The sequence below is a fragment of the Rhinolophus sinicus genome, linkage group LG01 (genome assembly GCF_036562045.2).
Source record: "Rhinolophus sinicus isolate RSC01 linkage group LG01, ASM3656204v1, whole genome shotgun sequence".
Lineage (NCBI taxonomy): Eukaryota > Metazoa > Chordata > Mammalia > Chiroptera > Rhinolophidae > Rhinolophus > Rhinolophus sinicus.
The window spans coordinates 200,307,479-200,334,234 of NC_133751.1; the positions used below are offsets into that span (position 1 = coordinate 200,307,479).

Genomic DNA, 26,756 nt, shown 5'->3' on the forward strand with positions numbered 1-26,756 from the left:
TAGAATGACCAATTTTTATATGACTCTTCACTTGAGTTCAGTTGAAAAAAGTAACTTAAAAATGATCAAGTTTTAGAATGAGAAGCAAAATTGGAGGAAAGAAGCAAACATTTACTTTTTTTTCCTCACGAGTTCACTCAACTAAAAAAGAAAGTAAATCAGGGAATTAATAAAAAGACAGACAAAATGTAGATCATCAAATTAAGTCCTAAGCCATAATGGTTAAAGCCATTGAAATTTCCAAAGAAAAATATATCTGCATTTTTCCACTTCATGAAAAAAAGTACAGGAGCCAAATCAACATGTAAAACACTGTCAATGGGCAAAGAATATTAGGGAGATTTTATATTTGAGGGGAAATTTTTAGTTAAAAGTGATAAAGTTTTAATTTGGGCAGCACTTCAGAAATTGGAATGACCAACACCACTGGCTAGATTATATCTTTGCACAATTTATAGATAAACTATGTTTAAGCCAGTTATCCATTTACAAGGGTCAGTATTATTTAGCCCTCCAAGAAGTGATTTTTCAAAATGGTATAGCAACATTCCTGCTCTTTGTTCAAGTTCTACTCCTAATCTCAGGTGGCTTTCTCAGGTACCATTAGCCATTATCAAAGTGTTCAACTGTATTTTCTCACCCAAATTAATTTCAATGATTGAGATTTCACAGACATAGTCTTTTAGATTTAGTTCTTAAAGCTACTTTTGCTCAATCCATTTGCTTTCAGAAGATGAAATCAAGACCTAGAGCTGGGGCCAGAGTCTCTATTGGAAGGTTAGCAATGAATATTTTCTCCCTCATTCAGGGGTAGTAGCTATTTCTGAGAAACAAATTTGATAGAGTAAGAATCCTTTAAGGTAGATGATGAGAATAATTGGCACACAGACCATGAAACATCTGTAATCTATATGCAGCTATTCTAATCACAATGTAATATTATGTCATACATGCATTACAGCAACATAAGAATGCTACCACTACAAAGACCTTAAAGTGCATATAATAATAACTATGTATTTCAGATTTTATTACTCCACAGATTCCCATGTAGCTGAGATTCAAGCAACCCTGACTTGTTCTTGGAAACCACACTTCATCCTTTCTAGGGGAAGCAGAGCACGGAATTTTCCTGAGACTTAGCAGATGAACGAGTTTCATCATTATTAGGACAAAATAGCCATTGGCACAGCAGGTTGATGCTGTTGCCTCATTAGATGCCACTGAGAAAAGTGAACTGAGAGCAGAAAGAGAGCAAATCCATCTAGAGAGATTATGTAAAGAGACTTCCAGGCTGCTCAGTGCCTTAAAACAGTTATTCTCTTATTTCTGCGTGTTCATGAGTGCTGTAAACATTTCTGAGAGAAATCCTGTGAATTTAATATTGGCTGCAAATTATAATTGCAAATAGGCAATCATAGAACTTCTACATGAAACAGGCAGAGGGGAAAGCAAACGTCTCAACGTTTGGGAGCCGCTGTGAACTGTAGCTCAGGGAGGGGAAGCAGCAGGCCATCAGTTTAGTGGCCTGTCCTCAGCACAGGGGGACCGAATGCGTCCCATACAGAAGATTGCCATGGTTAGAAATGTCTTCCCTTGTGAAAGATCGAAGTGAAAATATGCCAAGTGAGAGAGCAAGACTCTTACCCCCTTGAAGACCTACTTTGAGATGATTACAATCTTTCTCCATAGTTTCATAGTGTCTACATTGTGATTTCTCACAGAAGCTGACATTGCATCTCGAATGAAGCTACATCCTAATTGGGACAGAGTTACAAAGAGGAACCATGAAGAAGCTTTATTTATATCAGTCTGGCTTATGTGTACTGTATGATCTCTTGAACTGCCCCATTCTTGTCCACTGTAGGTAGAATGAAATGTATCCTTCCAACCAAAATTATACATGCAAAGGCTAACATCAATCAATCATCTTACTTATATATGTCAGACATTCTGGTCACTGATTTAGATTTCCTTCTGAGCATCTCAGTTTCTAAGGCAAGATCTTCTAGAAACATACGAGCATTTAATTTCTTCTGAAATGCTCAATTTACATGGGATTTCTTCTGACAATGTGTTAGCAGTTCCATCAGCCATGTTGTAAGTAGAAAAAGCAGAAAGAACATAATCCTTTCTAAGCAATCATAAAACCGAGTTGGGCTCTGCATTTTTTTTTTCTCAGTCTTTAAATAAATAGCTACTGAGTACTAAGCATTGTGTGAAGTGCCCAGGATTCTGCAGGGAATAAAAGCAGACAAAATCCTCACCCTCACAGAGTTTATGTTGTATTGGAGGACAGAGACAAAAAAGCAACATATGAAAGTAAAATATTTAGGAGATTAAGGAAAATAACATTTGAATATCACTCTTGTAAAGTGAATATTTTCACATAGGTTGCCTAGTTTTTTTCTGCAGATAAATCATGACAATTGGGTCAGCAAATGTTAACATGTAAGTAGTTAAATAATTTTGCCAAAATCACACAGTACATTAAAGAATATGGTCTTAAACCCAAATCTTCCAATTCCATGCCATAGAGATCTTCCATTACAGGGGACTGTCTACACAGCTCCAAAAGTAAATGAAATGTTCCCAAAGAATTGTCTGTTGAATAGCATGGGAAGAGAACATCCAAGTGATCTGAAAGATTGAAAATATCTCTGAATATTTTAGGGTTCTCCACTCAGCCTCAAAGAAAGCAGGACTCGGTGAAAACAGAATGAGCCCGATAATCAACAGCGCAACCCCTGTCTTTCCCTTTTTCTATTTGTTTTTTGTAGAAATTGCTTTCAGAGAAACTCTGAGTCTATTTACCTCATTGCAGGTGCTTCTATTACTCTGACCTATTAATATGGGGGTAAAGGAAGTATTATTTTGGGGAGGAGGCAGTGGAAGAAAGCTAGGGAGCCGTGTACATACCTAAGGTCAGGGTTAGCCCACAGAGAACACTGGAATTTGGCTGAGTTAGACTGTTTCATAATTGCTAGGGAAGTCTTCAGTGGAGAGGCTTGGAAATAAACACCTAGGCTGAAATATTTGCACAGACTATTTAGACAGCCGCAGAAGAGCACAGTTGTTTAGTCTGGGTTGAATAACTATGATTCTCAAAAGGAAAGTTACCAAGAAAAACAAGGAACCACAATTTAAATAGTGTTGCTTCTTATTAAGCCATAGTTATTGGTCTGTTGCAAAGTGCATACGACTGATGTGGAAACACCAGGGGCACAACAGTGTGCCCAGTTTAGTGACGCTAATTACAACCGATGCACTTGCAAAAGGTCAGGAATTACACCGCAGAATGGACACCCCACTCATGCATTCGTTTCTTCCATCACTATGCACTAAAGCAAGGCAACAGGAAGACTCGAGCAATTACATGGTGAATTTAATCAGGGTAGATGTTCAGTGTGGATCATCCAAACAACTTCCTGTTTATTGTCCAAATTGTCCATTAAATTGTGCATTCTTCACCTCTTTTCCTCCTGTTCAGACCTGTGAGGGCTATGTGACAATATAACACATGTGTAAGACACCTGAAGTTGCTCTTTAATTTCTTTTTCAGCATACTTGGTGTTATTTTACCCCTTATGATAGAGCCAAGAGGCCAACCACACCCTGCTCCAACTCAGAGGTAGTTAAAATAACCAGGAGTGGGAAGAACCAAAACCAAGTTTCAGGTGTGTCCTAGGGAGTATGAAAGATCAAAGTCCAAGAGACTGAATTCTATTGCAATTTTATAGAGTGAACACGGGGCTCACCAGGAAAATAAGGGAACTAGCAAAAGAACCAAAATTCGGGGGAATTAGAGTTGGGAGTGAGAAGAGGATGTGGAATGGACTATGGGCCGTGTGGCACCTTCCTTGCATGGGCAGTTGAGAATGTGACAGTATCTCCACAAATATGATGAAGGAGCCCTTGGGAATCCTCTGGGTTGCCTTGTCTCTCTGCGTGGTATGTGGCCCAACTGTTGGATGTGTTTCGGGATGCCCTTACGTAGCTAGCTTGAAGCTCAAGAAATACTTTTAAATTGTCCTCTCAATGACAGTTGCCACTTTTGCACAACCCTCCTCTGGTGATCCTGTGATCTTGGCTCTCTAGTCCCCTTCCTACCTCTGTCTCCAAGTGTTTGGATAGTGAAATTATAATTAATAAGCAACAATAACAGCTCCCGTTTAGGGAACATTTAAAATTTGCCAGGCCCTGGGCTATTTGTTTTATCTGTATTATCCTAATTAGGGCTTCCAGCCATCTGCAGCTTGAAAACCTTCAATGACATCCCACTGTTTTTAATATGAAGACCCAGTGGCCCCCAAGGCTTCATGTGGTCTGGCCCCTATCCAACTTTTGGGGCTCACTCTGCTCTTCCTCACTTCCGGCCCTCCAGCCACACACCTGCAGTAGTTTAAACACTTCATCGCTTTCTGGCCCCAGGACTTTTCCAACTGCTATTCTGACTGCCAGAGGCTCTCTTCCTTCAGAGGCCTTCCTTACCTCTCCCATTTCGGTCTTGTCTGTGGTTATATGTTCTCAGGGACCATGTTCTTTTTCCTTTGGAACACACACACCAATTCGCTATATAGCCACTGCTGTTGTTATTTGACTAGTGTCTTTCTGTGCCACTGGTATTGAAGGACCATTGCAATGGGACTGGCTTTCTTTGTGTGCAGTATTGCATATAAGTTGATATTATCAGGCATACAGTAAGGGATCAATATCTAAATAAATAAATGAATGAATACATTTTATTCTTCAAAGGTTTGTGTCTTACATTTGACCTCAACTCTCCATAAAGGAGCTAATTTCCAAGGCAGCATGTTTTTTCACCCACCTCAGAGGCATGTGGGACCCACTGGAGGGATCAGTGATTCAGTGACGATAGGGATTAGACTGAATTTATCTGACCAAGGTCCTGGTGACTACAGATACTGTCAGAAGACCCATCACAAGTTTAATCCTATTGATGTACTTTCTGCCTTTTAGACATCGAGCAAAATTGTGGTCTTATAGAAAGGGAACAGAAGGAGATAGACACTTATGGAGGGTCTCTCATCTTCCTGGAACACAATTTGGTATTTTTCATATATTCAATTCAAGATAGTACCTGTGCACTAAAAATAGACTAATAATTGTAAGATATTTTGAAACTAGAAAGACCTCTGTAATTTTAACTACAATGGAGAATTTCCCAGAAGTTTGAATTTTTGAAATATGCAGTTGTACCTGCATTGCCTCATTAGATAATTTGCTCATCTGTGAGTAATGTTTGGGAAAATGGAAAAGATTTTTAGCTGTGCCACTCCCTGGAGAAATTCTGGTAAACATAAAGTCACTGGAAATTGTCCCCCCCAAAAAGATTAGGTGTCTTTGTTATTCATTCGCCAGTTCCTGCAGTTATTAGTCCATATAAGAAAGCAAATGGACTGATCGCTAACACTTATTGTCCAGTGAAGATCCTGCTCTACTTATATTGAGGGTTCATCACTGTCCACTCCTCAGCACCTTTGGTGGTTGCTGCCTGTGGATGATGTGTGTCTTTTATTTAAATAAAACACTAATCAATTGAAATGACAAACCTGGCAGAAGATGTAGGAATCAGAAAAGAGAAGAAAATGATGCTGCAGGACTCTACATCACATGTGGAACTATCACTAAATGAGAATGTGAGATCAGTTCATATTAGAAGAAGATAAAATTGATGGAGGTGATGACATAACAGATACTTCAGAAGAGTGTGAAAATCAAAGAATTAAAGGGAGGGTTCACAAAATTGATTAGGCTGTTGAATATATTTACTGAACCGACACTGTTTTTGCTCTCGTGAGAAAAAGAGCCACGTTCACATACAATTTTGAAGGAATAATTATGATCTTCCAACCCAATCAACACTTAATTCATTATTTTTATTATATAATACATGCTTACTTTTAAAAAATATTGATAACATGAAATGTTTTATAAATTTTATTATTTTTAAGGATAAATTCCCAAACATGTTAATTTTGTTCACTGTTCAATGACATTTCGTCTTCTTTGTAGTGAATTTATTTTATGTGCCCTTTTCCAGGTTCTAATTATCCTCACAAGGTAAAGATGTCATTCAAGTTACTAGGTTTCCCACTTTCTTTTCAAGTAAGAAAGCAAACCCTCTTCCACATTTTTTCTCCCCCTCCCAAACATCCATATCAGTCCCACATAAACTTCCAGGTTAAAACTTGGACTAGATCTTCACCTTTTCTGCCCCCTTCTATACATATGCCCTTATCCATCATATGGAAAATATCTTACACCCAGTAGAAATACTGAGAGAAATCTCATTATCAATGTTTTGTCTATGTGCTTTCCAATGGGTGCACATTAACAACAAAACAACACATTCTCTAAACCAGGCTTTTGTTTGGATGGGTGGGTGTTGCTTCAGGTCTTTTAAAAGTCTTGATTTCACCGGTCTCTTTCAAGAGAATGAGTTCATCCATATCGTGCCCAACTGACAGTCGCTGCTACAATAGAGGCCATGACACTATAGAAAGTTGGCAAAAAAGGGACCTAGAAGATCAGTATATGCAAGGTGTATGACATTATATCCAGGAGGAGACAGGGGAGCAGGTCAAGCAACTTGCCCAGGCAGTCACAGACATTAATTTCAGAACAGGATTAAACATCAGGTCTCCCAATATCACATATATCACTTTTTCCCTCTTCCCCTCTTTACAGGTCTTTGTGGCCGTAATTCTCATGCACAGAGTAACACTCCCACTAAAATGAATAGTACTAGACAAAGGTGGCCCCTTGTGAATGAGATGAGTTCCAATAGTTCATTTACAAATTGATTATTCAGTAGCAGACACATAGTTTAGTAAATGAACCATGTGGATGGAGATCAAGACTCCCCAAAAGTGTCAGTACGTGAAGTATAGTGTCAATGGTGGGCTTCTGGGCTTTATAATGTTGTTTCTATGGGAATTGCCTTCAGAGTTTCCATCTCTTCTCCAGATATGCCTATTGCAGCAATGTGAGATCTCCAAATCCTGAGCTCTGGAACTTACTCATTTCTTTCTCTACAGGAAATAGCACATTTTGGGCAGTGTGTGTCACTGAGAATTATGAATTGGGGGACGTAGCCATGTCATCTCTGGTCTGGAAGAGAACAGGCATTCCAGGACAGAGAATGATCAAATGAAGCTTTGGTTAAAATAAACTGGCAGGAAATCTAAATCAAAATGCCTTATGTTTTAAAAGTTCATCTTGGATGATTTTCTCCTTCAAAGTGCCATATAAAAACCTTCTTATTGAAATAGAATCTAGTAAGCCAAACAAAACAAAAAGAACAAAACCATATGGTATAAAACTATGCAAGTGACTTAGGAAATAAGAGAAATCCTCCTTCTTAAACTTCAAATTCAACCTTAGATATGGTCAAGGTGACAAATTGTTTCTGTCTGTAAAAATGGTATTTTCAGCACTTGTAGGTTTTAAAAAATGATCTTTATTTTAGGCTGTCCCCAGGTGTTTTAATGATATCACTCTTTGTCCAAACTGTGCACCAGAAACTCTTCTCTCCCCCATTTAAAATAATGTGTGGATTTTCAGTCAATACCAGAAAAAACCTGAAGCCAGAAGAATTTTGTGGATGATCTAGCTCTGCTCCATACTATTGTGTGGAGTTTTAAATCTAATTATTTTCTTCATTTAATTTCCTTTGGCTTCAAAATTTTAAACTAGGAAGCGGAGGTGATTATATTCGTTGTAACATAATCACAGGGATGTGATGAGCAAATAATTTAATATATGAGATAACACTTGATAAAATGCAAACCTTTCTACACACACACTAGTTACCAATAGAAGTGAGACTGACTTTCCTTCCGTGAGGGTAACCACTGCATTGTAGTGCGTTGTGCTAGAGCAATGGCACACACTGGATGAGAGTCCCTGGATTCTCGTATATTTTCAGAATACCTAGTTGTGTGACCTTAGCAAATCAAATAAACTTTTTGTAAAATGGATGACTAAAGAATCTCTACCAAAACTTTGAGATCCAGAAAATAATATTCGTCTTTTCCCTAGACTACTAGTCTATAATGCAACTAACATGGGACCCTTTCATCCCTCTAGAACTCACTTTCCAGCTTTGATAGCCAGTGATTTTAAGAAATCTGTAATGCAGTCCATATAGTTTGTTGTACATTAAAAATGAAAATATTCAAAGTAAAAACTAATTGTAACTTTCACAGAGGTAAGGTGATATAGTCTAGAAACTCAAAGAACCATAAACAATTTCTTTTTTTAAAATCTATGCATCAAAGTTTCAAAAGCATATAAATCACGTAAAATTTGAAAGTAATCTTCACCAAAGATTGTTTGGTTAAAATTTCAGTCATTTACATCTTTGATTCATTGAAAAACTTAAGAAGATCTAAAAGTCAACAGTAAATGTATTCTGTAATTCACTTGATATTTTAGTAAATTATTTTGTTTTCTCAATCCAGTTGTTAAACAGAATGTCTTAAACTGTTTAAAAGAAACAGTGACTTATAATTATCAAATTAGTTTTGTTAGGTACTGAAAACATTTCAGACTTAGACAACACAAATCTTAATTAGTAACAATTTTTCTTGATCATTGCCACTTTCTTGAAAAGCTTGTGTAGCACATCAGTTCTTCATATTTCAAAGTTTTACGGACAAGTAGTACAACTAACCAAATATTTCTACAGACCATTGTTAAATTCTAGTTTACCTTTTGCATGTCAATATCTATCTCTTCCAATTAAAATTATAGAAAGAAAACTATTTGTTGTATTTAATGAAATGGAGGATCAAATCAACTCATTTATCGGCGTTGACTGAATTTTTTCTAGGAATAAGAATGCTAACAAAATAGCTGAATTACTACCCTGATTATTGGAAATGTGTCATGTCTTGTTGAATAAATAGCAATATTCAGAAGGTTTAATTGGCTTCAGCTGATGTTAAATCTATATTACCATTTTTATAGGCTACTACAAAGCCTACACAATTCAGAGCAATATTTTTGCAGTTGGTTTGTTGTTTGAAAGGTCATTTTACAGTGCCATGATAGAAATAATTTTAAGGAATTATTAACATAATGCATTTTTAATATTTTAGAAAATGTCCCAGCTTTTGAATAAGAATATAATCCTGATTCAGGAAAGACAGTATTGATCTTTAAAGCAGGATTTAAAGCAAGCAATCTTTTATCAAAGGTGTCTGTATTGGAATGTTGGGACCACATTGTTCACCTTTCAATTCTAATGACCTTAGGCAGTAGAATATATGGTACAGAAAGTGAACCCCCAGATTGCTTGAATTTCAAAATGCCTCACAGTTTTATCTAAAAATCAGTGGCTTTTTTTTTAAGTTTAAAAGAATCTTCCTGCGGTTTTTACTGTTCTTTTAATGCATTAGGACAGAATGGAAAGACTTAGTGGTAGTTTGACATTGTTTGGCCCCAGGTTTAGAGATTTTTCACTTGAGAGCAGCTTCAGGCCTTGCACAGAACCCAACGCTACCCTTTGCTGCCTTCACAGCAAAGGGCTGCTAAAAGAGGAAATGCCTGTGGATTTGGGGAAAGTCAATTTCATTACAGAATATAAACACTTCAGGTCTCTAGATGGCAGCCTTCAGCGCGTTTGAAAAGCAGTCTCCATCCTCCGCTTCCTCCCTTCTCTTCCCCCCCCACCGCGGTGCCTTGGCAATATAGTATCAGCTACATGTGTGCCCGAGCCTGTGGATGCTGCTGGGTTTTGCTGCTCTCCAAGAATGCGAGTTTAAAATGTCTATTTCAGCGCCTGATATTCTTGGCTGGAAGCTGCCTAAATGTGCGCTTGGGGAAAGGGGAGGGTGTAAGAGATGACAAGATGGTCAACACCGAGCCTCTAGCCTAGGAGAGGTGGGGCTGCGCGGGGGGCCGTGAGCTACTTTCACCCCGCGAGCTGCGGCACCCTCTGCTCTGCGCGTGGACGCTCCGCGCCCAGCACAAAGAGCGCAAAAGTCATCTGCCCAGCTGGCAGAACCCCACCGGCGCGACAGCTTCAATTTACCCCTGAGGTTTATGGGAGTAGAAATAGAAAAATCTCAGTTTCTCAAATTCGCAAAGGACTGAGTCGAAAGGAGCGTGGGACTGGGGCAAAGATAGAGGAGACAGGAGACGCAAACCAGAGGAAACACGTTGCTCCCACCTGGCAACATCGAAGGTGGGGTCCCTGACCTACCGCGCGCGGGGACCCCGGGGCTGGGTGGAGTGAGGGAACGCGCCCGGCCGGAGCTGTTCAGGAGGACTCGCAGTCTGGAAGGGGATGGCAGGGGCAGCTGCGGAGGGTGGGACTGGGGCGGAGCAAGGTGTTTTCTGTCCCGATCTCTGTTAGACGCGGGCTTGGTGTTGGCAGAGGGTTAGGGGCAATCTCCCCATTCCCAGCCCACCCCATCGGCACCCTAGCAACCTCTCACACTCACCCAGGTCAAGATGTTGGGGAAAGGGGATACTTTGCCCTAGTCCTGCTCCCTCCCATTTTCATCCCTACCTTGGAAGCCGCCGCCCCGCCAGGCGAGAAACCTCTCCAGCCTGCACCCGCTGACCGTCCGGCTCCAGGCTTCCCCAGGCAGAGCAGACCCCAGCCGCTAGCTCTAGAGGCGGGCCGGTTTGTCCCTGACCCGTGTCGCTCCCCCGCGCAGGCCGCACCCAGCCTCGCGTCTGGCGGGGCAGTGGACAGGGACCACCATCTACCAGGAGCTCCTCGCACAGCTGGGGCCAGGCTTTATTCCAAGTACCGAGTCCTCCGTCTCCTCTGCGTGAACCCCATGCAGACCCAGGCGCCCCCAGGGCAAGTTCGTGAGCGACGTAGACCAAATAACGGAGTTTAAGGGGCACTGGGTTTGGTTGGCAAAGGGGAAAGCGGGTCTTACCTTGGTACCGAGAGCAGGGAGTTGCCATCCATTGTCGATGGGCGCACAGAGGAGAGAGGCGGAAAGAGCGGGCAAGTCCGTGATGCGCGGACCCAGCTCCCAGAGTGCGGGGACCGACGCGCGCGGCCAGAGGCGCGCAGGCTGGGACCGCTGCTCGGCGGTCGGAGATACGCTCCTCCCCGGCCGGGAAGCACTGCGCGCTGCGACCTCTGGAAGGTCCCTCCCTGTCGCCCCTTCAAATCTGGCTAGAAGGCTTGGCCAAAGCTCCAGACCTGTGCCCAGCTCCCGCTCTCCTCCGCGGCAGTTCCAGTCTGTTGCCACAGGCTACTTCTGAGCTTTCTCGAGCCCAGCACAGGTGACTCCGACAGAATTTCTCTGTCCCCGCCCTGCTGTCTGGTCCCCTCCCCTCTCTCTCGGGACCAGCAGTCTGAGCCCTGAATCGTTCACCCACTTTGCCACATTCACTCCCTACTCCTGGCAATGCCCATGTTCCCACTGGTCTCTCACCAGTCCTTTAGTTGCCTCTCTGGATTTCATTTTTGGTTTGCCTCCTACCCTGAAACAATGCTCTATGATCTCCCAACTATTTTCTCTTTACTTGGACTTTCCAGATTTTTGATTCTCACAATTCTTTGTCTAACTCATTCTGCTTAACTGTGACTCACTCATCCTTGGCCTGTTAGAAGCTTGTGTGAACACAGAGATCTCAAAACCTATGACAGCGGTCATCCATTAGAGGCCAGCACCCAGGCAGGCCCTGGAAGGAAGGGCTGTCACAAAAATGCCGAAAATGCCTGCGTCAGTATCTCCCCGAACAAACAATAACAGTTATATTAAGAAGAAACATTAATAGTAGGAAGTGACTGTTAAGAGGAGGCTGCTGTTGACTCTGATCCTTTTCCATTAAAAAAAAAAGGACCTTGACCGAATTTCATACTGAAATGTACAATATAAAATGGTAACACTTTTAGTACAAAATTTAGGAGCAAATCTTTGGGATCTAGGGCTAGACAAAAGTTCTTAGACTTGACAACACAAGCACAGTCCATAGAAGAAACATTTGATAAATCAGACTTTGTTGAATTTAAAAGAAAATGATCTAAGGAAGACCCTGTTAAGAGGATGCAAAGACAAACTACACACTGAAAGAAAAAATATCCGACAAAAGACCAGTATGTAGAATAGATTTTTAAAACATCGCAAAACTCAATTGTAAAAAAGCAAACAATCCAACTAGAATATGAGCAAAAGACACAAAGAGACATTTCCTTGAAGAGGATTTACAGATGACAAATAAGCACATGAAAAGATGTGCAACCTTATTATCCACTAGAGAAATGCAAATTGAAACCACAGTGATATTTCACTATACCCCTATCAGAATGACTAAAATAAAAACTAGTTATAAGACGGAGTGCTGGTGAGGATGCAGAGAATAAACGAGAGTCTCATCACTCATCCATTCCTGATGGGAATTAAACTGTAAAAGTCACTCTGGAAGCATTTTGGCAGTTTCATCAAAAATACTAAACATGTCAGAGCCACATGACCCAGCAATTTCACTCCCAAGCATTTATCTCAGAGAAAGGAAGACTTATGTTCCCATAAATTTTACTTAAATGTTTATAGCAGCTTTATTCAAGATTAATAATAATAATAATAATAATAATAATAAAAACTGGAAACAACACAGATGTCCTTTGATGGGTGAATGGTTAAACTGGTATATTCATACCATGGAATACTACTCAGAAATTTTTTTAAAAAGAACAGACTGTCAATATAAGCAACAACCTGGATGAATCACTAGAGAATTTTGCTGAGTGAAAAAAAAAGCAATTCCAGTGGTTGCACTTTGTGTGATTGTATTTATATAACATACTTGAAATTACAAGATTATAGAAATGGAGGGCAGATTAATGTTTCCCAGGGAGACCCTGGGAATAGGAGGGAAGTAGGTGTGGATATAAAATAGCAACATGAGAATCCTTTTGGTTATGGAAATATTTTACATCTTGACTATACAAGGACGGACAATTAAGTTCACAAACTCATCCTAGAAAAGGTGCTACATACCTACCTCATTGCTGAATATCACTAGGGTCACCTTTGAAGTACTCCCTTGGGAAGCTATGCGCTGATGCCAGCACCTAGTCGAACGGCTGCTGCAGGGTCTTGCCTCTATCTTGGGAAGTTGGGCTGGCCACTGATGCCTAGCTAGAGCTCAAGTTAGAAAGTTGGAAGAAGAGCTGAGGTTAGAGAAGAACTCTGCTAGCTTGAGGGCTGGCAGGCAAGGTGGGAGAGCAGGATGGTACATTAGAGACCTTAGCATGCCATTTTGCAAAGCTGGGAGGGCACAAGATGCCCTGGATAAAGATCTGAGCGCTTGTGACAAAGCCTGATTGGGACATTAAGAGGTAGGAAAGTGATAAGAATGAAGAGGAAGATATTGTGATGATTGACAGTGCAAAGGATAAAAATCTCTGTGACTTCCAACCCCTGATAGAAAGAAAAACAAAATGCCAGCAACAACAACCCCAGCCAGGGGGGCAGCCCCCCATTCAGAAAACGTTCATGATGAGAGAATGTACTCCTGCTGAGCTTATTGATATAGCTGCCAAGTTCCAGCAAAACGCCAGGAAAAGTATTGAGGTATGGTCAGTGCACCTGTGGGATATAGGGTGTGTGTGTGTGTGTGTGTGTGTGTGTGTGTGTGTGTGTGTGTGGTGCTGGTGGGGCATTTTTCTGTCTGTGCAGGATGAGGAGAAAATGATCAACATCACCACACACCTGGCCCTCCAGCAGAGTCTGCATAACACTGGAAGCTGGAAGGGCAGTGGCTCAAGGTACTGACCACCTCATAGATTGGATTACTCTCTTCTGGCTTGGCTTGACTTGAGTATTGAAGCTTGGCTCAGTAAGGGGGGTTTTCCTCAATGTGGGACCCTGGAAACATATAGAGAAGGTACAACAAATTCTTAGGGAGTTGAGAGCGAAACAGGCCACCTGTGCCCCTGTCTTTGAAGGCCCTGCTGGCTGATAGTTAAGAGACAAGGAAAATATATAATGCATTCAAAGTCCTAAAAACGTCCTGATTGCTGAGACTCAGAGTCTTAGTTTATAAAACAAAGTGGAACATTTTTGTGTCTGCAATTGCAATGATCACTGCACCTGTCAAAACAACTAAGCAATGAAGTTCCAGAAAAAAATTAATGGGAGAAATTTGGAACTTTTTTGCATCATGTTAAACAGGAAATTTATTTTTTTTTTAAAAAATAGCGAATATGTAATCATGGAAACCTCCAAAACATTAGTTGACTGAAAATTTCCTTCCCAATTTCTTAACTTTGCCAGGGTTCCCAATTCTGGTACCTGTGATACCGCTCTTCAAAATGTAGGCTCCCACCAAGTATGAGAGCAGGAAGGGGGAGGTGCCGTCAGGCAGATGGTGCTGGATGGTGGCCCTCAGAATTTGAGCCCCTGAGGGTGTGGGAGGGTTCCAGGTGCTGTGTGTGTGTGTGTGTGTGTGTGTGTGTGTGTTTTAATATAGTTTCACAACAGAGTCAGAAATCAGTTGGTTTGGTTTAGATTTCTGGAATGAGTCTGAGAAGCTAGAATGTGATGATTCTAAAGTTTCAGATTGAAGATTCAGTGGGAGTCTTTGACATAAAACTTGAAGGGATCAGGCACAGAGCCTACATAATTCCTAAGCGTGCATGAAAATGACCAAGATTCATCTGTGTTGGCATAAGCAAGCGACCTGCTTAGCTTTAAGGTATAAAACGGGAGCAAGTGAGGTGTGAGGTTCATTTAACAACTTAAGAAGTTCGGAAATCAATAGTTAGTATACCCAGAGGTGGCAGAAAAATGGGAAGAAGCCCCCACAGAGCGCAGCTATGGCTACTCCTGTCTCTGTAGCCTCCCTGGTGTCTGCAGCAGCATTGGGAATATTGATCAACTCAGCAAGACAAGCCTCAATAATATCAAGTTAATGGCATCCACACTCAACTTTAATAGTGAATATGTACCTGGTCATGTTAACATACACTCATGGAAGATTGCTCTTGAACATGGCTGAACCTTGGGGTCGGTGGGTCTCATTCCTGTATATATCTGTCTATCTCTATCTATCTGTCTATCTATCTGTCTATCTCTCTCTCTCTCTCTCTCTCTATCTATCTATAGATATCTATATCTATATCTATATCTATATCTATATCTATATCTATATCTATATCTATATCTATATCTATATCTATATCTATATCTATATCTATATAAGCCCTGCAATGACCAATTAGTATCTTTGGAGATGGTGCCCAAATGCACCAGCATTTTAGAGAAGTTTCTGAGGTGATTTCAATATGCAGTCCAAGTGAATCTCTACCAAGTCCACAGCAGCTCTTGAAAAGCTTTTCTGCAAACACCTTATTTTATAGCACAGAAAACAGGCCTAGGGAGAAGATGACTTGCTTAAGATTTCATAACAAGTTAGACACGAGCTGGGCCTAGAATAGAAGGGTTTTAAATCTTGCCGTTTAAGCTAGCCATGGCTGTGCTAGTGAAAGTGCCAGGTCATATAGAGCAAATATAATTGTGCTTTGGACAGATTGTTAAAGGATTCTTTTATACATCCTTAGAGTTCCCAGCAAACTTTGCAAACTTTCCTAGCTTTTAATTATTTATTTGTTACACAAATATTTATGAAGCTCCTATTAAATGTCAGGTTCATTTTGTAAGTACTGGGTTATATCAGTTAATAAAATATGCAAAAACTCTCGCTCTCCTGTTCCTTCCTTTCTAGTAGGAGCATATACAGACGATTAATAACACGTACGAAAATACAGGTATCTGCCACTCTTTGAAAGTTTGTATTAAGCCACTTCCTTTTTATGAAAGGTCTACATTAGTACCTGAAAGAAATCTGAAGAGGATTTTTGCTTTGACAAAAAAGGCAGAAAGCAAAAATAGCGTTCAGCATTTTGCAGCAAACCTTAATACAGGCAGCAGCATCCCAAGCAGCAGAGGGGTTCCGCCGAGCATGTCTTTGGATGGATAGCCAAACTGATTCCGTCACTTTCCCAGTTCAAATGATTCAAAGGCTTGCCACTGCAGTAAAAACATATTCCCAACTCTGTCCAAGGCATGGCATGAGCAGCCCTCCTCCCTTGCTGGCTTTATCTCCTGCCATTCACTGTCCTCCAGCTGCACTGACCTTCCTCCTGTCCACTGAATTGGGGCCACTGCACATACTGTGCCTTTTGCATGGAACACTATCTTTATGCCAATAAGATCCCGTTCTCTTTGCTTAGTCACATAGTATCTAGCCCAAATGTCAGTGCCTCACAGAAGCTTTCCCTGACCCAAACTTGGCCCTGATCTTCTTTTTTACGTTCACAGCCCCATGTACCATCCTTCAATGACACTCATTAGAGTGTAACTTTACACTCAGTTTTGTGGTCACTTGCTTAGTCTCCTGTTGTCCTCACTAAACTTTAAGTTCCAGGAGGGCAGGGAGTATGTATTCTCTCATCTATTGCTACATAAATGTCATCCTCAAGTTTCATTGCTTAGAAGACCAATTTATTTCTGTTTCTTGTAGATTGGGGAATGGATGGGCTCCATGGGGAAATTCATGCTTTGGGTCCCTCAGATAATTGAAGACATCCGTCACATGAGACTGGCCTTGTTTGAAGACATCCTCACATGGTACAGTGCACGGCGCAGCGGCCAAAGGCTCACCAAGCCTGTCCCTACCCCCCTTCCAGCACTGTCATTCTCTCTTTCTCTTTTCCCATGGCTTTTCCACGTGGCTAGCTTTGGCCTTCTTCATGGGTGACAGCCTCAGGACAGTTGGAATTCTTACATGGTGGGCTCAGGATTCCACAAGCTAGTGTTTCGAGAGACAGGAAGTGGAAGCCTTCAGTCTGTTAAAGCCTGGGCCTGGAATCTCGCGCCATATCAATTCCATTGTATTCTACTGGTCAAGCAGTTCCAGAGCCTATGCAGATTCAGGGAAGAGGAAATTGATTCCACCTTGCAATGGGGAAAAGTATTCAGCATAAGGGAGGGAAGCAATTGATGATGGTCATCTTGAAGGCCAGCCATCACAATCTGTTTAGGGACACCATTTTATTGTTACTACCAAGCACTGTACCTGGCCTAGAGTACACACTCAATGAATATTTGTTTAATAAATGAATGAACAAATGAATGAATGAGAAAATGGAATATGAGAGCAGTTAGGTGAACGGCACAGAGTCTGGAACCTGGTAAATGGTGGGAATAAGAAAATGAGCATTTTCATTTTAAGCTTAATGTTATTTCCATGACACTATGCTGTATAGCTAAGTGGTAGGTGACATGAGGATAACCTGAAAGAGTTTAAGGGCATCGCTGTGAGACAAAGCGTTGGGCCATGATTACTATCAGAATATCCAGCACAAGAGAATAGACTAGAAAGAGGCCTGGAGACAACCAGAGTCTCAGGGACCACTCAGCACAATACCGATCCTTCAGCTCTTTCCTCCCCACCCCTCCAGAAATCAGTGGAATAGTCACTACCCTCAAATTCCTTTAAGTGATTTCCTCTTCAAAGGAAATTAATGAGATATTATCTATTAAAGAGTCCAAGTCTTCAGAAACCCTGAATGAAAACATTCTCCTCATCCAGTGAAGGTAGAAGAATGTGTGGCTGACTCTGAAATTTATAGTTAGCTATGGACCCCCCAGAGTTAGACCTGGACGCCCCAGAGGAAAGAGTATATTGTCCTTATATGTGATGCGTGAGCTTAAGCACTGTCTGTGTAGATTTTCCCAGTTAATTCCAATCTGGAAGTGTGAGAAAGCTTTCCACAAACACTGTCCTTGAAAGATTTCCAGCCTCATTTGTAAAAGCATTTCGTTTGGTGAAAGTTTCCATTTCATGAAACCAAATTTACTCCTAGGAGATTGTCATATGGGCCAATGAGCATTCATTTTTGCCATCATGTATTTGTTGGGGAGGGTGACGAATAGGAGACTTGAAGTGAGTAATGCTTGTACATCAGCACAAATGACACTTTAAAACATCCTCTGACTAATTGTGTCAAAATTCTTTACAAAATGCAGGAGTTAATCTCTGGGAATGGTAGGTTTACACAGGAGAAGAGGTCTGAGAAGTCACTCTAATTTGCTCAAGCTGAAGCTCTTGCTAGTCTAAACATTGTCTGGGGAGCATTTTAACGAAGGCTTTTATGTTTACTAACGATGTACAGAAGCACCCATGGGAGAGCATAAAGCCCAGTGTCCCTAATTGGGACCCCGGAAGCCCCATGTCAACTCTAGCATATTTGTAAACTACTTTCATTCCCTAATTCACAGCCCAGTTTTGCTTCAGAGAACAACCTGTCCAACCCCAGATTCAGATTCTTTTCTGACAAAGAAATAATCACCAAACTGTTTCCATGGCTAAAGAAGAAGACACAGGAGGCAGATTTCCATGAAGCAAGGGGAGCCACAGACCCACTGACCCACCTCCTCTTGAATGTGGTTTCAGATTTTCAATAGCTGTCTGGGAGATTCCTGATATCTGTGATGACAGGAATAGGATGTCTCAGGAACACAACGTGCTGACCAGTATAAAATAGCTTTCAGCACAGATGGTAGTCTGTTGAGCCAACAATGATAAAACTTCTTAGCCTGCACTCGGCTGTTAGCAGACCAGCATGCAAACCTTTGTATTCCACATTAAAAGGTTTGTTCGTATCATAGCTAAGCAAGGCCACTGCCGCTAGACCTTTTCTTGGTAATAGGGATGTTTTCAGTTTATAGAGAAAGAAGTTGCAAGTCATGAATAAATGTTTTCACTGGTTTATAAAAACAATTTTTGATTGATATACTGCAAACTTTAATACATGGTTTTATACATTTTTTTTTTTTAAAGCCAGAGGTAACTAAAGGGTTCTTTCAAATTCTATTTGATGGTAAAGAGACAGGGGGACCAGGTAAATTATCTCTGGTAAAAAAACAAAACAAAACAAAACAGATATCAGCTTTTCAAAGATTGAAAAGACACAACAACCTTGTCAAATGTTTTCAAAAGTCATTGCAGCCCTGGAATCCCCAGTGAGCACAACCGGCCAGGTGTACTAATAGGCTGCCTGGGATGGGGGACATAACGAGGGATTGGTCTTGAGGTCATGTGTGAAGTGATTATAACATTATTATAAGTCTATGAAAAGTTTGTGTAAAATCACTAAATAGAGGAGCACATGTCTTCCTGGAGTTGTGTTACTGTAAGAAGCCTTTCTGTGGCTACACAAGTTCCCTGTCGGAAACCCCTCTGGTGGCCTCAAGGGACCCAATCTCCAAATCCAATGCCCTCATTGAACTGAATTTTGAGAGCCACGATGGCTTCAGTAAGTGTCACAGTCTCTGGTTCCAACTCCTTAGCCAGAGTTCCCTACATTCGGGCAACTCAAGCAAAAGAGATCCTCTGATTCCCACAAGGCCCTCTTCCTTTTCTAATGAGGAAACAGGATGTGAATTTATTTTTAAATGGAATTGAAAGGTAACTTTTTCTAGAGATTTTGTTTGTAAAGAACCTATTAGCAATACGTATGTATATGAGAATTGATGACACTTTGGGGAATCATAAAGTTATTAAATCAATAATTTACTAATACTTTTTAAATTAGCTTTGCTTTTCTCTGTCCATATTTCTAAGTGTTACTTAGAAGTGTTACTCAGAGATATGGAGAAAATAAGTTTTCTGTGTGTTTGCATATATGGAGAGGGAGAGAGAGAGAGAGAGAGAGAGAGAGAGAGAGAGAGAGAGATCTGTACCTCTGACTAGCATTTAATGAATGGTCCTCTGGTCTTTTCAATCAGTTTTCATTTTGGACAACTGAATCATTGTTGCTAATATATAGCCTTACTGATTTCCTCTAAATCTACCCAAGAGCCAAGAAGGTCCAATTTCTTCCCATGCTAATCCTTTTTTTGTTGTTCAAATGACATCTCTTTTAGAGGACTAATTACCTTATTGAGTATGTGTACATGTGTTATTTTTTCACATAGAATCTTGATTTGATTAACATGTGTATTCCCTTTTATGCCTACTGTAGTATTTAGCAATAGTTGGTGTTCAATAAACACTTCTTTAATTTATTCAGTCAACAAATGTTTATTGATCACTAGTGTATACTCAATGTGTTGTGATAGCTGCTGGAGGTTATAAAGATCTAGTCCAAGATAAAAAAAAGGGCTTTTCATCTCATTAGAGCATTAAATGGGTTACAAATTTACAGTAAAACATTTATGAGTCATACATATTATTTCTGGGGAACAAAACTGTATAGGAGCAGAGTTTTTGTATGTGATTGAATTAAGCTTGTATAAATTCACAGAAGAGTGTTAAAACTTTGTGATGTTCACAACTGCCTATGATCTTAGTAAAACAGATATAATTCTCACATTATGGATGAAGCAAGGGAGAGTTGGAATTAACTTCAATGGTGGTACCAAAACTGGAACAAGTTTTAGTGTTTTTTTTAAAAATTCTGAATATTATTATTTTTTTTTAATTACCAGAAAAGATAATTATATTACCACAGGTTATATCAGGAACATGGCACAAAATAGCATTGTTATCACAAGCATATTCCATACAGTTTGTCATTTTTATAATTAAAAGTTCGGATCTAATACACAAATAATAAAACACTGCTTTAAAGGATACAATCAATGAGTTTTGACAAATATGTAGACTCATCAACGTATATAATATCCAAACCAGATTTTAATCTTCACGTTTTCCCACTGTACCCTCTTGGACTTGAACTCAATCCTTGGTTTCTGGAGAGCACAGGGAGCCATAGAAATGGGGGTGGTAGTTGACTCAGGGCAACCAGGCTGAGGAACCTTCATCCTTTCAAATCGCCCATTGGCTGGGCGCCCAGCTTCAATCCCACTGTGGTAGATTGCAAAACAAGGCCATCTAGTGGAAAGCCAAGGCAGCATTTTTATTCTAAATGCTTCTAGGAAGCAACGTATTTTACATTATAGTACTTTATTTTTTAAAGATTTTTATTAAAAATATAGCTAACACACAATATTGTATTAGTTTCAGGGGGTACACAATACCTATTTATATACCTAAAGAAGCGATCACCATGATATGTTCAGCAACCATCTGACATCATTCTATGCTATCACAATATTATTGACTATATTCCCTATGCTGTACATCACATTCCCATGATATATTTGTTCTATACCTGGAAATCTGGACCTCTTATTCCCCTTCACTTTTCCTCCCCTTTTAAAATGTATCAGTTACAGTTGGCATTTAATATTATTTTATATTGATTTCAGGTGTATAGTATAGTGGTTAGACATTTATATAATTTAAGAAATGATCCCGCTGACTAGTCTAGTATCCACTTGGCACTATTCATAGCTATTACCATATTATTGGCTAATATTCCCTCTGCTTTACTTTAAATCCCATGACTGTTTTGTAATTTCTTAATCCCTTCACCTTTTTCACCTGCTCCCAACCCCTCCCATCTATCACCCTGATAAATTCTAGTTTCCATCTGACACGATACATAATTATCACAATATTATTGACTATATTTCTTATACTATAACCTACATCCACATAACTACTTTTTTACAACCAATTTGTACTTCTTAATCCCTTCCCCTTTTTCACCCACACACCCAAGTGCCCCTCTGATCTGGCAATCATCAAAATGTTTTCTGGATCTATAAGTTTATTTCTGTTTTGCTTGTTTGTTTTGTTCTTTAGATTCCAAATATACGTGAAATATTGCATCTGTCTTTCTCTGTCTGACATACTTCACTCAGCACAATACCATTACGGTCCATCCATGTCAGCACAGATGGTGAGAACCCATTCCCTTCCATGGTTGAGCAATATTCTGTTGTATGTATGTACCACTCCCTTTTTATCCATTCTTCCATTGATGGACACCCAGGCTGCCTCCACATCTTGGCCATTGTAAACAATGCTGTAATGAACATATAAATTCATATGTCCCCTAGAAGTAGCATTTGGGTTTTTCGGGATAAGTACCCTGAAGTGTGATTATTGTGTCCTTCTTTGTCTCTTCTTATAGCATTTGTTTAAAGTCTATTTTGTCTGATATAAGTATTGCTACCCAAGCTTTTTTTTCCCTTTTTTTGTTTTCATTTTCATGGAATATCTTTTTCTATCCCTTTACTTTCTGTCTGTGTGTCTGTCAATCTGAAGTGAGTCTCTTCTAGGCAGCATATGTGAGTGTTTTGTTTTCTTATCCATTCAGTCCTCCTATGTCTTTTGATTGGAACATTTAATCCGCTTACATTGAAAGTAATTGTTGATACATATGTAGCTATTGTCATTTTATTATTCATAATTTTGATTTTTTTCTTTTTTTCCATCTTAAAGAAGTCCCTCTAGCATTCCTTATAAATCTGGTTTGGTGGTGATGAACTCCTTTAGCTTTGCTTGTCTGGCAAGCTCTTAATCTGTCCTTCAATTTTAAATGGTAGCCTTGCTGGGTAGAGTACCCTTGGTTCTAAGTCCTTGCTTTTGTCATGTTGAATATTTTGTGCCAATTCCTTCTGGCCTGCAGAGTTTCTGTTGAGAAATCAGCTGAAAATCTTATGAGAGTTCCTTTATAAGTTACTAGTTGCCTTTCTCTTGCTGCTTTTAGGATTCTCCCTTTGTCTTTAACCTTTGCCATTTTAATTATAATGTGTCTTGGTTTTGGCCTGTCTGGGTTCATCTTGTTTGGGACTCTTTGCACTTCCTGGACTTATATATCTATTTCATTCACCAAGTTAGGAAAGTTTTCAGTCATTGTTTCTTCAAGTAGGTTCTCAATCCCTTGCTTTCCCTTTGGTGGGAACCTCCATGGCTGAGATATCCCTCCTGATTAACAACCACCACATGGAGATTTGGGGCCAGCCTGTTTTGTATCTCTGCCCCTCCTACCAGTCTTGACATAGCTTCTTTTTTATATCCTTAGTTATAAATCTTCTGTTCAGCTAGACTTCAGATTATTATCTAAATTGATTATTCTATAATTTAGTTGTAATTATATGTTCATGGAAGGAAGCAGGCACAGTGTTTATATACTCTGCCATCTTGGATCTCTCAGCAAAGTCTTTTTTACACTTTGTGGGCCCATGTTTTTGTTCCTGTTTCCTCAGCCTTTTTTGTTCTCTCACTTCCTCATTCTTCTACACACTATCAATCAGAGAAAGCATCCCTTTCACCTTAATAACTCTGGTTACCCTTTGCTTGCAGGAAGATGAGCTCTCTCTATTTTATATTCTTCTGTTTGGAGACACATTTAACAGACAATTTTAGAAAGGGCAACCACAGGTAATTGAGGTGCTATTTCTGCCAAACATAAAAGAAAGTATTCCTGTAGGCGCGAGGTTTAGAATGTAACTGCTGACCTACTATTAGGATGCTGTTCTGGAAATTATTCCTCTGTGAAAAAGGGAATTACAGCCTTTTATATAAGACGTCAAATGAAAGTAATGTGAGAGTCATAGTAGATGAGTCACAAAGGAAAATTCTCTTTGAAAAGCAAAGGAAATCAACCAGGAACAAATAGCATTGTGGTAATAGTAGCATTTGTCACTTAAGAAAGGAATATGAGAGTTCTGCATGTCCTTCCCTAGGTGTGAAAATAAAATATTTCTTCTTTTGAAAACATGCAGTGCTGGTTGTTCATGAAAAGCAAATGAGGAAAACATTGACTATCATGTGCATTTACAGCACACAGAGTGGTGGTTATTTACTCTGAAGTTGGGTGTGGAAAACTTATACAAGAAGCATGAAAATAAAAGGACTTTTATTGATCCTTTATAAAATATACTGAGCCCACCAAGGGATCATTTCCAAAGATTTCGCAGGCTGTGGACTGAGCAATTGAAAAAGGAATTAGGAGACTGAAAATAGCAAAACAACATGCTAAATTTAAGAAGCGATTACGGTGTGTTCTGTATATACCTCTAAGGGGATAGAAAAGCACGTCTATTTGAAAATTTATCACTTAGACTTGAAAAATTAGTATGCCCCCCCATGCACACTAATTCTCCTACCAATGATCTCCCTGAGATCTATATAACATGTTTTTAAGCTATATGATAGACTCCTTAAAACATAACTGGAAGCTTTAATTTTTCAGTGCAGCATAGAGAAATTATATATAAATATATATGCATACATACATATAAACATATATATGTATACAAATACATAAAATGTACATATACATACACTCAGATATGTATATATAGAAATGTTTAAGAAGCCAAATTACTATTGAAAAGAACAGTTGTGTTACCAAAAATGAGCACTTCATTTCTTGTTCTTTATTGAGCATTTCATTTTATTTTATATCTTTATTTTATTTTTCTTAGTGTGTTCTTTTCTGTCTTTCTAATTTCAGAAATAAAGTGTCTGGGGATAATTTGAGCAAAAAGTCAAAAATTCTGTGAATCTGACCATGAACACTCAGCTTGTCTTCAGAGACACTGTTGGATAAGTGAAGTTTACCATTGTCAGCCCTTCAGCCCCTGCACCTCCTCCCTTTTGGATAGTATAGTGTACATAGTGGGTGCTCAACAATTAATAGAATTAGATGTGTTCTCCCATGTAAGCTTGCTCTCCATGTTAGTCTTTACATGTTTACAAAAAAACCTTTTGGAAACATCTTTGATCTCTTTAAATCTACCATCTCTTCCATCTCTCTTGTATCCTTGAAAGACAGTCTCATCTTTCAGTTCCCAGAGACTAAAGAAATCATAAACTGCAACACTTTCCATTCCTGCCTAAAAGTCTGCCTAAGTCCACACCAGTCCAACAGTTACTGCCACGCTTGTCTCTATGGGAGAGGCCTCTTTCCTCTCTATTGAATGCTAATCCCAAAGCATTAAAAAAAAAAAAAAAAAAAAAAAGAGGAAAGGAAAAATAAGAAGTTATCTTTCATGCTAAAGTGAGCAGATAAGCGCTCACCCCCACAACATACTAAGACCTGATCATACAAACTCTGGGGCCCTCAATTCCCAACTGTAACCAGAAGGATAACCAATGGAAAACAAACAGCCTAGTGAATGAGCCTCCAAAACAGAAATAAAACAAAACAACAAGACACTGAATGAGACTGGGATTGTGAACAAGCTTGGGAGGCCAGCATTGCATTCCATAGACCATGTTTCCCCGAAAATAAGACCTAACCAGAAAATAAGCCCTAGTATGATTTTTCAGGAGGACATCCCCTGAACATAAGCCCTAATGCATCTTCTGGAGCAAAAATTAATTTAAGACCTGGTTTTATTTTGGGGGAAATACGGTAGAAACTCATGCCGCAGAAAATTCTCTATGCCCATTTGGGGCTGCCATGGGACGAAGTGCTCAGTGTGGAATTTTGGGAGTGCCTCATAGGCACACCCTGGAGTTGGGGTGTGCGTGAACATCAAGACAGGTGCTCACTGCTCTGCAGAATTCTGTAAGCAGGAGAACAGGCAATGCTCAGACAGCCTTTGCTCCTGCTCTTTGGGATGACAGGGATTCCTGGGTTTCCTTTAGGCTTAATGGACACAATAAAACAGCTGGTTCCTTCCCCAAGAGTGTGGTCTGCCACTTAAGGAGACCCCAGCATGGAAGGCTGTGGGATGTGCTTCCAAATACAAGCTGAGATGTGGGAGTGACAAATAGTGGTCAAAATCACATCAGCCACATCAGGAAACTGTGCAGAGCAGAGCTTCCAAAAAACCTCCTGAGGAAACTCAGTCCTGGAACTCATGACAAGTCAAGTCTCTGAACACTTGTTTCCCAAAGGACATGGAGCATCAAACAGACTCCCACAGCTGGACGGGAAGCAGACAATGAAGTTTGGTCCTTTCCTTTACTCCATTCTCTCATCTCTTCCTGGAGGAGGTAGAAGTAGAGGGATAGAAGAAGAAATAGACAGCAAGAAGGAATAATTCACGAAAGAAGAGACACACTCTTGTCTGTGATGTAACTGGCATATTTGACACTTGGACCAGATCTTTTTTTGACACCATCGTATATATGAAAAGATTATTTTCAGTAATAATCTTGAAAAAATTATTGCAAGATACGAAATGCAGACAGTGAAAATTTTCTTTAATTGAACTTCATATATAAATTATACCAGCAAAACAGTAAAAGAAATTTAAAATAAAAATAAAATAAATGTTAAGGAACAAAAGAGAAAAAGTAATGGATTATTTTCTAATTGTAATACTGTGTTTTAAATTTTTAATGTAGTTTTTATTGAGGCATAATTGACATATAACATTATATTAGCTTTGGGTGTACAACATGATTCAATATTGTATATATTGTGAAATGATCACCATAAGTCTAGTTAACCTCTATCACCATAAATAGTTTCAATTTTTTTTTTCTTGTGATGAGGATCTTTAAGATTTACTTTCTTAGCAAATTTCAATTATGCAATGCCATTACTGTATTTTTTTTAAAGAGAAAAAGCCTATACCAATATACTGGCCTACCACAGTGATAAAAACATTATAATTTCAGTTTTCTCCAAATTTTTCAATGACTGTTAAAATTGTTCTTTGTATGGATATGCTTATATCTGATCAATGGATGCATTTTACTCATTTTAATTATGAAATGTTTCTTTCATATGTAGCAGCAGATCAAAAAATAGTTAACAAAAGTCTTAAACATAAAGATAAGTTTGGCACAAATTCATAAAAATTATATTTCATAATAAATTCAAGAAATTGCAATAGTATTTAGGATCTTTGTTTCTTCAGAGTTGATTCTAGAAG

The 26,756-nt window shown here is 39.5% G+C and overlaps 1 protein-coding gene across 10 annotated transcripts in view; it reads right to left on the reverse strand.

Annotated features, from left to right (window-relative positions):
• SPHKAP (SPHK1 interactor, AKAP domain containing) overlaps window positions 1–11,602 on the reverse strand; it is a 122,152-nt gene extending 110,550 nt beyond the window's left edge. For 6 of the 10 annotated variants that reach the window (XM_074314452.1, XM_019737395.2, XM_019737394.2 and 3 more), the window contains exon 1: window positions 10,923–11,601. In XM_074314452.1, the coding sequence (XP_074170553.1) occupies window positions 10,923–10,954 (32 nt within the window). In that variant the 5' untranslated portion in view covers window positions 10,955–11,601. Of the gene's footprint in view, window positions 1–10,922 lie in introns of all 10 variants that reach the window. The other 4 variants (XR_012490111.1, XM_074314449.1, XM_019737396.2 and 1 more) reach the window with 2 other exon arrangements.
• Window positions 11,603–26,756: the final 15,154 nt, after the last annotated feature.